The sequence below is a fragment of the Schistosoma mansoni genome, chromosome 1 (genome assembly GCF_000237925.1).
Source record: "Schistosoma mansoni strain Puerto Rico chromosome 1, complete genome".
Classification (NCBI taxonomy): domain Eukaryota; kingdom Metazoa; phylum Platyhelminthes; class Trematoda; order Strigeidida; family Schistosomatidae; genus Schistosoma; species Schistosoma mansoni.
In genome coordinates, this window is record NC_031495.1 from 61441062 (window position 1) to 61458020 (window position 16959).

General features: G+C 40.3%; 1 protein-coding gene across 2 annotated transcripts; it reads left to right on the forward strand.

Annotated features, from left to right (window-relative positions):
- Positions 1 to 2512: 2512 nt before the first annotated feature.
- On the forward strand, positions 2513 to 15359 carry Smp_040570.1 (putative rab5; the record flags this gene model as incomplete). Of its 2 annotated transcripts, none has more annotated exons than XM_018795105.1 (6): positions 2513 to 2608; positions 2648 to 2806; positions 2839 to 2913; positions 4693 to 4898; positions 6734 to 6827; positions 14398 to 15359. In XM_018795105.1, the coding sequence occupies 5 exons, from the start codon at positions 2686 to 2688 to the stop codon at positions 14496 to 14498; spliced, it is 597 nt and encodes a 198-aa protein (XP_018649452.1). In that variant the 3' UTR covers positions 14499 to 15359. The 2 variants fall into 2 exon arrangements, with proteins under 2 accessions (XP_018649452.1, XP_018649451.1); XM_018795106.1 differs by lacking the exons at positions 2513 to 2608; positions 14398 to 15359 and adding exons at positions 14088 to 14220; positions 14257 to 14329 and having other exon boundaries at positions 2686 to 2806.
- Between the last annotated feature and the right edge of the window lie 1600 nt (positions 15360 to 16959).

Consider the following 16959-nt stretch of genomic DNA (forward strand, 5'->3'; position numbering starts at 1 on the left):
TTTGGGGAGCATTACTCAAGCCGAATCGCATGTGCGAAATCTTGTGGAGACCGAAAGAAGTAATGATAGCGGTTTCGAAAGTGTCGTCAGCAGCCATGTGAATTTTGTTATATCCTTTAATCGAGTTGATTTTGGAAAAGACAGTTGTACCTTTCAAGGTAGCTGACAATTCGTGAATATGAGGTAAAGGTTAACGATCAGGAATGGTTTTTGCATTCGCACGCCGATAGTTGCCAGTTGGACGTCAGTCGTCGACGTACTTTCTATGGACCATATGCAGAGGAGATGCCCATGGGCCGTTTGATGGCCGAGTGATCCCTAAATCTGTCATGTGATCGAATTCGTTTTTAGCCAATCTCGGCTTTTCGGGAGCCAGTCGGCGCGCTTTCAAGAACGCAGGTGGTCCTGTAGTCATGATGTGATGTGTGACATCACTGGTTACACGTGGCAGTTTCGGTTGCGTTTGGTATACTGCAGGGTACCTATCGAGTATTCGTTAGTAGTATGGATGGATCATGTGACTTACCGTGACTGGAGATAAGCCACAACCGGAAAAAGAAGTTATATAAACAGATAAATTAGTGTTTTCGTCTACTGACCTCCGTTTGCGAGTATTGATAAGTAGATTGTGGTGTTGTAGCAGGTCTATACACATGATTGGCATAGAAACATCTGCAACCACAAAAATCCAGTGAATGGGATTGCGTAAACCCACGTTAAGGTAAACGTACCTTTTAGCATATATGGCGATTGGCTTTCCATTTGCAGCCTGTAAGTTGAAAACTGATTCGCGAAGTCGGTCGTTAGTATTTGTAGGAAGAACGCTAACTTCCGCGCCAGCGTCGACGAGGTAGCGAACTTTCGTAATCATATCAGTGACGTATAGCGAGTGGCTATGTTTACCGTCTACGGTTGACGTTGACGCTTGCCGGCTAGAAGGTTCCCCGAAACGTTTATCTTGTCGGTTGGTTTGAGGCTCAGAAAATTGCAGGGTTTTTATGCAATTTTATGATGACTCCCCGTACTGATCATGACACCAGCCACAGTCAGGGTTATGTCTCTCGTGGTCTAGGGATAGATCGCTTTCATGAAGAACTCCTTCACGGGGGGTTTGTGATCGTTTGAGCTCATTACGAAAGCGAAGCTAACGTGTCAGAGTATGGCATAATTGCGCGACATTATTCTTTGTCGTTTGAGGTTTTTCTTTTCTGAAAAGACCTCGGAGCCAGAAGATTTGTTGATCTCTAAAATGTGGTCGACAGATGCAACCAGATTGTCTACGGCGTTGTTTTGAAACGAGATAAACACAGCTTGTACCTGTTGAGGAAGTTTGGACAAGAAAAGTTGTCTGAATAGGCCATCATCGAAAGTTCTTTTACCAATTACTTCTCTTATTCCCAACATCATGTTTGTCGCAGAACCGTGTTGTAGATCAATATTATTAAGGGTTTGATCTAACCTTTGTCGATCGGTTACGTCTCGTCGTTTCAAAATAGATCGTTTTAGAGTTTCGTAAGGTTCCGAAACATCACTAGTAAACATACTAGGTGTGACTTGCCTGTTGAATTCGCGCGGTAATGCATTTACTACCGTGAGGAATTGTGCACGGGGATCGTTCACACCGTGCTCGAAGCAGTCCGCCTCTGCGTAGCAGAAACAGGTTTCGATGTTGTCCGTCTAGAAGGGTATTAGCGGAAATGAAGGTGGAGTCATAGTCTCGAACTTAAGTAGTTTAGGTGTCTGTTCCATCATGCAAATATGAAGTACAGGAATGAGCGAGGAGAAAAATCACAATATATAAAAAGTAAAATAAAGCAATGGTATATAAAGTTCCAAAAATGGAACAGATTCACAGTCCACAATTTGATGTACTAGATCACGTTGGGCTCACCAATGAAGATGTCACGAATATTTCTAGTTCGAAAACATTTATACCAGTAACACCTACTCAGTGAAATCAAAAGTCAGAAGTAAGGAGGTTAGAATATATATATTTGATGGGCTATCAATATATTTAGATGTAACTGGCTGACGGTTGCAGATGTTGAACACAGCATTCCCACTAGTGATCTGGTGTGGATGCATGGCTGAGCACCTTCAGCTAGGTGGGTACATTAAAACTAAACTCAAAGATGACCTTACAATTAATTAAGGCGTCCTAAACTCTGCCGTGAGCTCACTTAAATACCTACTTAAGTTCAGTCCCTAAACAAACTTCGAAAGTGAAACCCAGACACAACCCAGCTGAATGGACTGCAGGGTCATCTTTGACTCTTTATAAATAGTCAAGTTATGGAATTTGCTTTTGGCTGGGGTGGTTTAAGCGACTTTCTTCGAGTCCTTTAAGGAGACTCAGGACAGTATCTAATCATAGTTTACTGAGATTTATCTTTTTACCTTTAAATATACCCATATTCTTACACGTATTCATCTTTGATCTACTGCCATTAGATAAAGAAGCAAATTAGGCGGAAGTTTCTCGTATTTCATTCAGAACAATTTGTACCATCTGTTTTAACGCATTGGTCTGTACCTTTTGGCGGCTTAATATTTTGCCAACGGAACTGCTGTTATTCACCCCGTCTTTCAGCTTAATTATTCGACGTTGGTTTGTTGATATTATCCTTGTTTTCAACTATATGAACAGTTTTAGGTTGTTTTCAAAGTATTTTTTGGTCTTTGAGGATGGCAAATAGAAGTTCCCATAAGCTGGTGATACTTGGAGAATCAGCTGTTGGAAAATCAAGCATAGTCCTGAGACTCGTAAAGTGTCAGTTTAGCGAGTACCAAGAGGCTACTATTGGGGGTTGGTTTCTAATACTTGGTTTAATTGTTTAGCTGCTTATTTGACACAAACGATCGTCCTGAATGACCCACCAGCGACCGTAAAGTTCGAGATTTGGGATACTGCTGGTTAGTTGTTTTTCAGTTCTCAAATGATAAATTAGGAAGCCAACTGCTGTGTGATTGCTGAATTAGTGTCTACTCTAGGGTTCTGGCAGTGTTCAGTCTGTCACTGGCACATTACGCTCCAGAAGTCGGATGGTTTGCTTTGCGGATAAGCCAAGAAACCTGTTAATCGATTCCTAGTACCCTTCCGTATGTGTTTAAACCTCTACTTAGATGAGTAAATTAGGCTTAGATGTTCTCGGGAGTAGGTCACAAGAGTTGGTTGCCATCTGGGAAGTTTTTGTTCATTATATATGGGGTCCTTTCTTGGCTTTTGAACAAAATTCCTGTCCTTTCAGTTTCCGTATCCTGAAGTAAATAGAAAATAAAGGATATATCAATTTATAGACCATAGTCTTGTTATTAGATCCGTGAGGTCGTTTTGTTTCGTGACCGTTTAGTACTCTTTAGTGTCTATTCATATAGGGTAGTTTATGTATGGAGTACCATTACGCTGTCAAAGGACCGTAAAGGAGTTAAGGATAATATGAAAAGTGAGTTATCCAAACAGTGTACTCTCCAAACCGTTACGGTGAGACTTTTCATTCGTTAACAAGGGAAAGAATTAAGTTGTCAGTGGCTCTAATTAATCTACATTATTTTCAAACATTGGAAGCATTTGACTAGAATGGATGGCAAATAGAAATGCAACCTTAGTTACTTGTTTATGTATGGAGTTACTAATTTCTGCATTGCCTGTATAAGTATCATGGTTGTGATTTGTACTAACAGTTGAGTATTTCAAATCCTGATCTTTTAGAAATTAAGTAGGTCACACTGCCTCATGATCAATGATATTTATAATCAGTAGATATATACAGTTGTATCACTTCAGTACTCTAATACTAGGTTTGTGTCTTGGTATTTCTGCTCACATCTGTATAGCCCACACTGATTTCTGAGGTCCTGTTTTTCTAACTGATGGCAGATGTAGTTGGTGTCAGATATTTATAATGAGGAGGATAGTTAGTGTGACGGTGACAGCTCAGCTGGTCTACTTTCCCACCCTGCCTACCTGTCGGCGTTAGTTCTGACGAGCTACTCGTATCTTTATCTTTCTGGGAGATTTCCTTTACGCTGAACGTCTCAGGATTTCTGTTCACTAAAACAAGTTATTTGAAATCAACACAAGACGTATCTGTCTTAGCTTATCAAATCCCTTATTCAAAGAAATAAGGTGAATAACGTCAAAATATGTTCTTCGTTTGCCTTCACTCGCTGCACGTAGAAACCAGACGTCAAATTATTGAAACATCCATTTTTTTTTTATATTACGACGAAATTGAATTATCAGACTGATTCTACCATTCAGATTCAACTGTGAGGCACCGAAGCACACCTTGAAAGCCACGCTTGTTTCCCAAGTGTCAAATTTAATCGTAGAATAGTGATATGGAAGCAATCACCTTTCAGCCAGTAGGTCGTGGATCCGAACTCCACCTCATTTGTATCAATCGGGGAAAACAGGTATTACCACTGGCTTTAACATAAAGTGTAGCTTAAAGCATGGCTAAATTGTTTATGCTCGGTAAGTAGTTCTAGCTATGTAGTAACTTGTTTCGGGTTAGATTTTAATACCATCAGCTTATAGTAAGTAGCTTAGTGGACCTAGGACTTGAACCTGTGACCTTACATATAGTAGTTGGCTATGTAAATAACCAAATGTTAATATCCACATATATGTTTAACTAGCCATAATTTTCTGCATTGGCTATTGAAACCTAACATTTCCTTTACATTCAGGACAAGAGCGTTATCATAGTTTGGCCCCTATGTACTACAGAGGAGCCCAGGCAGCCGTTGTCGTTTACGATATTACTAACCAGAACTCATTCGAACGTGCAAAATCCTGGATTAATGAACTTCAAGAGAAAGCAAATACTAGTGGGGTGATTGCACTTGCAGGAAACAAAGTGGATCTCGAAGGACAGCGAGCTGTTTCGTTCGAGGTAATGTGTTCAGACCCCTAACTTGCATGAGTTTTTCACCAAGTTAGTACCTTAAGTATCTAAACACTGCTTACCAAAATAATTCATACGATTTTACAGGTATTTGGTGTAGCGTAAGTCCATGCACATAGAGAATCTTGAGTTTGAGTACTTATATCCCTTTATTTCACTCCAACTATTCTCTTTAACACTAATACAATCGATCCAGTTTGTTCCGTTTATTTGCTAGTCTTCTTGTTTGTTTCATCTCAGTATGGAGTCGATTTAAGTTTCTCGTTCTTTGGATTAAAGTTGACCTCATCTTGGAATGCTGATGTAGCGTATGGTGACTTGGGTCGACAGTTGTACTACGTTCTATAACTTTGTTCTGCATTCAGAAGTTAATTCCTAGTAATTAACTATGTTTGTTAGGTTCTCTCCCTTCAACTGGAATCTATTACAGGGTCTCGATTTTTAAAATTAAATGCCACCGTGAGGCTAACGAATTGACTAGTGGCATATGGCAGTAGTGAGTACACTTGTGCTTCAGGACGTGATAGTAATTGCGGAAGGCATTTGTTAACATGTGCTACCGATAAGATATCTGAGAATTAAAATTATAGTACTTTGCGGAAACTTACGTTACTGCTTTGTATCTGTAATATATGGTGTAGGGAATGAAAAGTTTGTTCGAGTTACAGTACTCACTTGTCTTCCTAGGATTGCAAAATGTGACTGCAAGAAGAACAAGTCAGTGTACGTTTGCATGTTGTATATGATGAGTGACCATTCGCCAACATGAGAAATGACAAGCAAAGTATGATTATGTTGAGAAACAGCTAGGCCTGGTCGTATCAAGAAATATTGCTTAATAACGCACTCACTGACCAGTCGTGAAAGATTTTATAGGTTTGCCTTGTTTGATAAATCATATGACAGAAATCAATGGTTAAAAATTATAAGTGATAAAGGGTCAGTCCTAACATCACGGTCATCTGTTATTCCTTGATATTTTTCCCTAGTTCAATTGGAGTTCAGGAGCTTCACTCGCCACCGTATTTGGAGACTAAACAGTTCTTGAATTGATTTTGAGGCGGAAGTTCAAAAGTCATGTAGTTTATTCATAAAAAATTTTATACTCTTCAAGTTCACTATTAAGTAACTTTTCCACCTGCATGTTTATTGCACCCAAGCTCATATAGTTGATAGCTGTTACAAAATAAGAAAACGTCCAAGCAGCTGTTGAAGACATAACATTTGCTGTTGGTGGTAGTAGTGGATACTAGAAAAACGTAGGTATAAGATTAAGTAAGCGAAACGTTTTTAAAAATGTAAATATCTTTCCCGTCTCATGGATTTTCACGGTCATCAAATCGCTATTATCCTTAAAAATGTGGTTCGAGCTTTTTTCATACATAACGTATATATGTTCTTCCCAGTTTCATAAATCTGGTGTTGTTCTCTTATCTTCAGGCATGGTTTTAAAATATTCAGTCTTGTAGTTATTAAATTTGCAGAATTTCAATTGTCATAAGTTTATAATCTGAAAATTTTAATGTAACTCGGAAAAGTTGTGAACACTTTTTGGTATATACGTAAGCTTTTTGAGCTGTCCACTTTCTGTCAGCATTGACATGTTGGAACTGTTGTGTCGCCAAGCATACATACACGTTAGGTTTATTTTTGTTTTAGGCTTTCCTGATTCAACATACTTTACAAGCGCAGTACAACAATGTTTCTAAGAGGCTCCATTTTTTAAAGGGTTTTCTGAAGTTTGGGCTTTTAACAAGTCCTGATTTTGTTTAGTATTCTGTATTTTAAAAGTTTCTAATTAGTTTTTTGTTGTTATTTTTTAGGAAGCACAAGAATACGCCGATAAAAATAGATTACTATTTATGGAGACGTCAGCCAAGATTTCAACTAATGTCTCCGAATTATTCACTGCCATAGGTAATTTTCATAGGTTTGTGTGAACATGTTGTATATCATGGGGTTAGATTTGCATTTTACGTATTTACTTTTGCCTGTTACCCCTCGTGACAGAGCATAGGCGGCCCACCAACATTCTCCACCCAACTGTCCTGGGCGATCTTTTCCAGTTGCTATTCATTCTTTTCATATGTGCTTCTAATCCTTGACTCAGTGTGTTCGTTGACCATCCTCTTTTCCGTTTCACTCCAGGATTCCAAGTTGGCGCTTGCTTCGTGATGTAGTTTAGTGATTTCCGTAATGTGTGTCCTTTCCGCTTCCATCGTTTTCCCCTAATTTCCTCTTCAACTAAAAGCTGGTTTGTTCTCTCCAACAGTAGGTTGTTGCTGGTGGTATCCGACCAATGGACATTGAGTCTCTTGTGTAGACAATTGTTTATGAATACTTGTACCTCTTGATGATGGTTGTGGTAGTTCTGCAAGTTTCAGCTCCGTACAGTAAAACTGTCTTAAAGTTCGTATTAAAGATTCTCATTTTGATATTGGTTGACGGTTGTTTTGAGTTCAATATGTTCAACTGTAGGAATGCTGTCCTTGCTTTGGCAGTCCTCACCGTTACGTCCGCATCATATCCTCCGCGTTCACCAATTATGTTGCCTAGATAAGTGAAAGTCTCCATATCTTCCAGAGTCCCTCCATCAAGTGTGATTGTGTTGGTGTACTCTGTGTTGTATTTGAGGATCTTGCTTTTTACTTTGTGTATGTCGAGGCCTACTGATGCAGAAGCTTCTGCCACACTGGTTGTCTTGACCTATATTTGTTGATTTGTATGGAATAGAAGGGTCCGATCATGTTCGAAGTGCAAATCGTCTAGTTGCATCCGTATTGTCTATTGTATTCCGTGGCTCCCGTCAGGTGTAGAGGTCTTCATAATCCAGTCTATTGCCAGAAGAAAGAGAAAGGGAAGAGTAAGCAGCCTTGTCTGACACCGGTTTACACATGGAATACATATCTCAGCTGTCCTCCATCCACCACTTTGCACTCTAGTCCGTCGTATGAATTACGGATGATAATTTTGACGATCTTCTCAGCTACTCACATCTTGGTGTCGAAAAAGGCTCCATAAGGTTCCCCCATCCACACTGTCAAACGCCTTCTCAAAGTCTATGAAGTCAGTGTATAATGACGAGTCCCATCCAATTGATTGTTCAAGGATGATCCATAGGGTCTCGATTTTTTGTGTGCACGACCTATCCTTTCGGAAACCAGTCTGTTGATCTCGAAGTTGAACGTCTACTGAATATTTCATTCGGTTCAGCAACACTGTTGAAAACGTTTCCTAGTACCGATAGTAGTGTGATTCCTCTGTAGTTCTCACACTTATTTATTTTATTTATTTAAACACATATATATTGGTACAAAATGGCACCAGATACATATGCGCCACACAAAATAATGAAAGTAGGAAGAGAAGGGATGAAAAGATAGGGCGGACTAAAATGTACAACCAGAAAACTCTTTCAGTTAAGAAAGTTAGAACCACTCTTTATGAAGAAAGTAAAAGAAGGTTGCAGCAGGATCGCCACTGGCTTCTATTCTGAGCCATATCTGATAACGTCTCTAGCCACTGTGTTGCACCATCTCTCGGACCCCAACCAAGGAGTCGTGAAGGGCCAACAGAAGCTAGCCCTTTGCAGCTCTCTTTCATACCACGACACCATGTCATACACTGACCTCCTCTCCGCTTTTTCCAACCAGTCCCAGAGTCGGCAAATAATGCACGACGTGGAAGTCTCTGGGACGACATTCGTAAAACATGTCTAAGCCACCGAAGTCGGTGCTTCAAGATGGTGACACCAATTGAATTATCGTCTCTGCGCCCGAACACACGATGCCGAACCTCTGCATTACTAACATGGTGTTGCCACTGGATGTCAGCAATCCTTCGGAGACAACGATGATCGAACACAGAGAGACATCTAACATCCTCAACTCGGAGAGGCCAGGTTTCACAAGCATAGAGCAAGACTGCTCTCACCGATGTGTTGTAGATCCGACCTTTTACAGCCAGACTAACATCACGAAGGCGCCAAAGATGGCCCAGATTGGCATAAGCCGCTCTGGCTTTCCTTATACGTGCATCAATCTCATCACTCACGCCCCCACCAGCACTTATATAGCTACCTAGATACACGAACTTCTCAACTACTTCAATCTGCTCACCATCCAGGGTGAGTACAGGATGAGAATCCTGCCAGTCTTGTAGGAGTACTTTGCACTTGGAGGGTGCAAAGCACATGCCGTACCTGCGGACACTGATTGCCAACTGATTAAGTATAGTTTGCATGCCTTGGGCATTATCGCATAGTAAGACAATATTATCCGCATACTCAAGGTCGAGAAGTCTTTCTTCAGGCAACAGATCCACACCACCATTACTTACATCCACCAGAGCTGTTTCCAGAGTGTCGTCGATGGCAAAGTTGAAGAGGAATGGTGAGATTGGGCAACCCTGTCTAACCTCACTGTTTGAATGGAACAATGGGGAGAGGTGGTTGTATGCCCTCATTCTACCTGAGGTGCTTGTATATAGGGCCTTTAATATGTTAATAAACTTCCCAGGCACACCCTTCTTCAATAGACAATCCCAGAGAACAGTCCTGTCCAACGAATCGAAGACGGCCCTGATGTCAATAAACACTACGATTGTTGGCCTTGTGATAAGTATGACGGTGTTCTGACATTTGGCGGAGGGTGAAGATATGATCAATGCATCCTCGACCAGAACGGAAACCAGCCTGCTCCTCGCGAGTCAATCTTTCTGGGGTTTTAAACAACCTACGAAGAATGACAGAAGCCAATAGTTTGGACTCAATCGGAAATAGACTTATCCCCCGATAGTTGTTACAGGAACGACGTGAACCCTTTTTAAAGATAGGAACAACCATCGACTCATTTCATGACGTTGAAACACTCTCTAGCTTCCAGACCTTTTTAAAGAACACAGTCAGTTCCTTAACCAGAAAGTCAACATCATCTTTAAAAAGAGCCAGAGGTAAGTCATCTGGGCTCGGTGATTTGTAGCGCTTTAAGAGTTGGAGTTCCTTGCGGACTTCCCCCTCATTTGGTGGGGCAGTCGTCACCGGCCATGGAGGGCAGGACAGTCTGATCGATGTTGCCGGAGCAGCAGGCCAGTTGAACTGCCCTTCGAAAAATTCCGCCCATCGTCCAAGACGTCGAGAGATGTTAGTGATTGGCATCCCGTCATCCTCACAGATTGTTTCGCTCACACCAGATTTCTTGCTGCCAATGGCTCGGTTGAAATGGAAGAGCCTCCGGTAGTTATCAGATGCAGCTGCTGCTTCCGTCTCATTAGCACGCTCCGACCACCAGGCTTCTCGGTTCTTACGCAAGCTTTGCCCAATTTCATTACGTAACAGCCTTCGTTTGTGGTCAAAATCACGGTCACCCGGAGTAGACTGACGGGCTTCGATGAGTTGTAAGGAGCCAGAAGAAACCCAGTGCTTATAAGCTGGACGTTTCGCGAAGCCGCAAGCGACTTTACTCGTCGTTTTCATGGCGTCATGCAATTACAACCCATGCTCATCTATACTTTTCGGTGGGATGGTAGCTAGCCTAGAGGCTAGCTCCGCTCGATACTTACTTGCAACAGAAGTTGCAGCCAGTTTACTAACATCGATCCGTTGGTGGTGGTCAATCCTTCGGCCACTGAAAAGTAAGGTGAGATTGGCGCAGACCAGGGCATGATCAGACTCCAGATAGGTACTCCAAAAGGAGCGGCAGTCTTGTACACAACCACGCCAGCGGTAGCTGATCGCGATGTGATCAATCTGAGTCCAGGCTTGAGATGCAGAGGGAGGACGCCAGGTGGCACTTCGGCGATGACTGTGACAGTAGTTGGTGCTAGTCAGAAACAGGTTGTGGTCTGTGCACAGTTGCAGCAAACGGTCCCCGTTATCTGTCCTGCGACCAACAACATCAACATTAAGACTTTCTAAAGACATAGCCAGCCCCATCTGTTGTCCGATCTGCATTAGTGTGCGAACGTTGAAGGAAGCCAGCTTGAACGGCGTACGTGGTTTCAGAAAGACTGCTTCAGTATTCGTAATCGGTGGAAGCATTCACTTTCAACCAGACAGTGACTGGAGATCGTTTAGATAGGACAGAGTTTCCACCATGGGCGAACTACTGCATAAGTTGGAAAGGAAGAATACACAATTTAGCGACGTAGTAAATAATAATAATAATAATAATGGTAATAATAATAATAATGTAAAATGTCTTTCTTCTATTAGGAACGAGAGCAGTGTAGTTAGTGTAGTGCGTCATTTCATGTCATTTGTGTGTGGGCCGTGATACTGCCCGGGTGTCCAAACCGAAGCGGGTAGTTTTCCTAAGGGCCCACACTCGGAGCCTTTGACCTAAAGGTCTGATCCACAAGGCAGTGGAGCATCGTGAGGAGATGCAGTCCCATGGTAGCCGGTGACCAACAACAGGTTCATTCGCCATTCGTTCCATCAGCATACTGGAGCCCATGTGCACCATTGGTTTGGAATCAGGGTTTTCCAACTCCCCTAGGTGGACCCTCCGTGTCCACCAACCCGGTTAAAGTGCCGGACATTCGCTTTTCGTCCTCTCACTTTCGTAAACAACAGTGACGCCACGAGAAGGCAGTGAGTAGGACTTCCCTGGCAGAGGCTATATATTCGCTGGCCATGTGAGAGCATTTCGAGAGGGAGAGTGGACTCTCCCCACTCTCGGCCGTACCAGGGCATTTGGGGACAGTTCTCACACTTACTGAGATCCTTCTTTGGTATCTTGATGAGGTATCCTTCTTTTCAGTCTGCCGGTTGTACTTGTTCTCCCTCTCAAATCTTCCTGAATAGAACGTGGAATATGTTTGCAGTTTCCTGTATATGTGATTTCAGTGGTTCGACTATTAGATTGTCAGATCCTGCTGTTTTTTCACTCTTAATTTTTCTGATGGTCACAGTTAATTCCTTTGATCGTTGGTGGAGTGACATCAATAGGCAGGTCTGTGTGTGGGGAATCGACGTCCTGTGGTATTGGTGTGGCTGGTCGGTTCAAGAGCTCCAAAGTGCTTGACTGACTCACCTGTTCCTCTGTCTTTAAATCCCAGTGATTAGCTTGTCTTCTTTGTCCTTGACTGATCGCTCTGGTTTACTAGATTTCCCTGCTACTTTCTTCGTCGTGTCATAGTTGTTTCATATTTCCTTCTGTTGTGGTTTTTTCCGCTGTCGTCGCTAGCTCTTCTACGTATTTCCGATTGTCAGCTCTAATCCTCACTTTTCCCTTGTTTGGTTCTGTGTATTCAGCTTATGCTTTGGATTTCTATGCTCTTGTTCGGCTGTTGTTAATTGCTGTCTTTTTATCCTTCCCTTCTTAAGTCTTGTCCAAGGTTTCGTTAGAGATCCATTTCCTTATGATGATGGTGCTTGCTGTCAAGAACCTATAGACACGTTGAAGTTAGTGTTTCTTTGATCCCTTTCCAGTTGTCCTCCGTCGTGGTTTCTTTCAGTAGATCTTGTAAGCCTTGGAACTGGTTGTTTAGAGCTTTCTTGAATTCGTCGAGTTTGTTAGTATCTCGTAGGAAGACTGTATTGAATCTTTGTAATGCTGTTCCTCCAGTTGTCCAGTGCTTCTTTAGCTTCAGTTTCATCTCAACAATCACTAGATGGTGATCCGAAGCTATGTCAGCTGCTCCCCTGGTTCTCACGTCTTCCATTGTCCTTCGGAATTTTTTGTTGATACAAATATCTATCTGGTTCTCTGTAGTGTGATCTGGTGAAATCTATGTAGCTTTGTGTATGCGTTTGTGTGGGAAGATAGTGCCACCTATAACCATTTTGTTGCGTGCACATAGATTTGCAAATCTATCACCATTCTCGTTCCTTTCTCTCAGTCAGTCCATTTGGTCCCATGATATCTTCATAACCAGTGTCGTCCGTTACGACTTTGGCGTTTAGATCTCCCATGAGGATGTTCAGGTCCTTTCCTGGGCAATTCACTATGGTCGATTGCAGCACCTCGTAGAACTCATCTTTATCGTCTTCGTTGTTATCATTGGTGAGTGCATAACATTGGATAACATACATTGTGATTCCCTTCTTCTTTCTTTTGAAAGACGCTTTGATGATTCTGGGTCCATAAGATTCCCATCGTATAAATGCTTCACGTGCTTATTTGGACAGCATCAGAGCAACTCCCTGAGTGTGTGGAGCATTTTCCTTTCCGTTACCAGAGTACGATAGCATCTCCCTAATCTAATCGTTTTCGTTTAGCTTGGGTCCTATCGGTTTCACTGATTTCGAGCACCGTCAAGTTGTACCTCCTCATTTCCGCAGCTAATTGATTGGTCCTCCCGGTCTCCCACATTGTCCGAATATCCCACGTACTTATATTAATTGTTTCTGTGGTTGTTAGAAGAAGCATAGACCTCGTGACTTCCGAAGAGTCTCGGTTTCCACCATGAGGTGTCATAATTTTTTTTGAAAGAATATCGTTCAACTCGGAGGACAGAGTTTAAATTGTTTATTCTGGTCGTCGTATTGTTAGCAAGGTTGTTTTCATCGGTATTGAGTTGCTTACCCCATGCCCAACCCTCCTTTACTCGGACTTGTGACTGTCAGTAACCCTATAAGAGCTACAGGTGGAGTTTGATTCCCATTTACATCAGTTTAGTTTGCTCAAGCTTAATATCACGGTTAAAAAAAATGCACAATTTTGATTTTAGCTGAAATTTAAGTAGTGGAATCTATAAACTGGTTACTGATTATTCGATAATACGCTTAATCTAGTACTGATAAAGATGTTTACAGAAATTTTGAACAACGTTTGGATGTTATCTCTTCTTACACATAATTTTGATATCGATCAATGATCTGCTTTTAGACAGGTTATTTTAATCTTTTCCCATTCTTTTCTTTAAAGTTTTCCGTTGTCTTTTCAGTCGATATTCTTTTCCTTATATTGTCGCTGAGCATGATTACTTTAGTAGTTGAAGGGCCGAACTTTCACTGGACTTCTGGTTCGAACGTAACAGCACTGTCTCGAGTTTGAGGGGCCGGATAATATTGTTAACTATCGATAATAATATATAGCTGAATGTCAAGGTTACGAAGATCCACATGAGAATATAGTGTTTCCGTGAAGTTTCGGTGAATAACAGTTTCATCTCATTTGTAATGTATTATTTTTCCAATATCAGATGTTTAACTGAGGTATATTTTTTATCCTCTAGGTTTTTATGATTCCTTTAATGTTTCGACGTTCATATGGCATTAATCTTGACTCGGACAAATCACATATTTGCTATTGATGTTTTGGTTATAGATGATTTAGACAATTACTTCAAGATCATTTAGCAGTCGAAAGTAAAGTGCATTATAAGCTAAGGTTGAGTTTTTTAGATGCCTCAATAGAGGAATTTTGTGCAGAAAATTACAACTTTTTGTTTGTATGTTAGTCTCACTTTGATAAATGATTCCATTTTAAATCAGTGTGACTTATCTCCCCTTGTAAACTTGCTTGTGATCCTTGGTTTATTTTAGCTCGGGAGTTACTTAGTCATGCAGAGCCATCTAGACCTTCTGGGGGACAACAGCTTACGCCAAACGATTCGCCTACACAACAAAGACAGTGTTGTAGATAGTCCTGATTCATCCACTCAATATTTTCCTATTACGTGGGTATATCACATGTTTCTCCAATCCTCCAGTCTTTAATGTCATTATCTTGCGTGTTCAGTCTCTTTCAACTAATGATTTTGCTTTGTAGTCATATTGGTCACATTTTTACGCATACGGGTTGCTGTAATTTCTGTTGAAGAACTTAATTGACCTTCAGATCTCGAATCAAACTGTCACATGCTATATTATTTTTACCCAGTATGCTAAATACTTCCTTACTTGCATCGGATTTACATAACTATGGGTCATACAAATTTTTAATCTACATTATTGTTTAATGATTTATTGGAGCCGTTTGTGTAACTAAAATATATCGTTTTTCTCTCCTCGATAAAATGCTTACGACCTTCATTCCACTCGTCCACTCATGAATATAATTGTACTATGTTATTTTACTTCATATGTTTGATCATCGAATCATCCAACTATATCCTTCTCATGCTCTCCATATATATATATATATATATATATATATATATATATATATATATATATGCTGAAATTCAATTATTTCTAGGATTCAGTTTTGAGCAAAAATATACTAAAAGCTCCATTAACCTTATGATTTAATGATTTGTTTTTTATCTCTTCTATGCGCAATCTTCTGTAAAATAATATCGTGTTGCCCATTTTGTTGTATTGTTTTTGATTTCAACCAGTTGGCGCGGTTGCTAACTTACAAGCTTTTTAATTTATTTCGACAAGGTTGAGTATTTGATTTGTATGAATTTATTTGACTGTTGTGTTATTTAAAGTAGATCAGAAATATGATGTTGATGTGTAGTCTTTTGGCTTACACTGCAACAAAGTTCTCCCTTAAACTGTTTTCTGTTTTTTAACTAAATGTTTCATTCTATGTCAAATATTCTTTATGATTTGCTGGGTTTTTTAAACCCCAGTGCATGATCTCAGGTTGCTACACTTGACGATGCAGAAAGTTAACAAGAAAAGGAATGTATTACAATCAAGACAAAAATCGCAGGCGTGATTAGAGCAGTAAGTTAGTTATACCAGAGGTTCACCTGCTTCATCTGATCCTTCATTTATTTATTTAAACGCATAAACATTAGTACTACAAGAAACCATATATATATATATATATGCATATATATATATATATATATATATGCGCCGCACTTCATCATCCGGTTTGTGTAGGGGCTGAAATACTGCTCGAGCGCCCAAACCGAAGCAGGTGTTTTACTTAAGGGGCCACTTCTCGAACCTTTGACTTATAGGTCTAGTCGACAAGGCAGTGGAGAAACGTTAGGAGGTGTGACTGGTGACTGTTCTTTAAAGGTCTATTTAAAGTCAGTCAGCAAATTGTGATATCAAATATCTTGTTTTCACCAACCAAGACGTTTTCATTCTATACGATCAAATTCGTCAACCAATTACTTCAAATGCTATTTGCATCTCGGTTATTTCTGGAAGTTTTCGTCATATTTGTTTTTCAAGGATAGTATTACACGTCAAAATAATGCTCTTAGTTGGCATATAGTAATTATATATGTAGTTATTTGTATTTAACCTGGACGCAACTTCCATTTCGTGGGTATGATAGAACACCCTAATCTTAAAACACGACTGAGCTAAACACTGAAAAGGTTTCGATGTGGAGGTGGTATTCGTCAATAGAGAGCACCGGACAGATTTTTCGTCCTTGTAATAACTAATCACAAAACCTTCAATAAGTATTCGGATTTACGTTGTAGGGTTTGCTGTATTGTGACACCAACAAAACTTGGTGTTCGATGAAGGTCTTTGTTTCAATTATTTATCTAATATCTGTTTTAGATGTTAAGGAATGAAATCTGTCAGTTTGTTGGCGTTTGCTGATTATGAATAGGTTTGCTCGGTCCTACCGTTTGGTCTCAACTTTAATGGATTTCCTTTTTTTCTAAAGTTTTGGTGGTCTCTATTAGGCTGGTTAATTTGATTTATGAGAACTATTGTGCATTATAAAATACGTAGATAAATAGGTTTGATAAAGCGATTGGTTTATAGACCCAAAATGATATAATTTCAACCCATATAGCGATTATCAAGCACTTAATTTGGTTTCGATCCTCGCTGTTCATGTAAGGATTATTGATGCTATCTCACTGACCGAGCGAAAGTATTGAGATGAACGTTCTGACGTGCGACCTCCTAGTTGGAAGCTTGGTATTTTATTCGCTAATCTGATACCTCTTATGTTTGCTACTATAAGGTTGTTGATCTAACTCCAGAAAGCTACCATTCGAGATTGTTTGACAGTGGTCAGTAAGCCAGACACTACTCGTATTTCATATAACTAATAAGATTGAAGAGAATAGCTAAACCAACATACAACTCAAGATATCAACAATAATTTAGTCAACAGGCAAACAAAAAAGTGCATTCTTTTAGAGTCAAGCTAAATGCTCAGTAGTACATAAAATA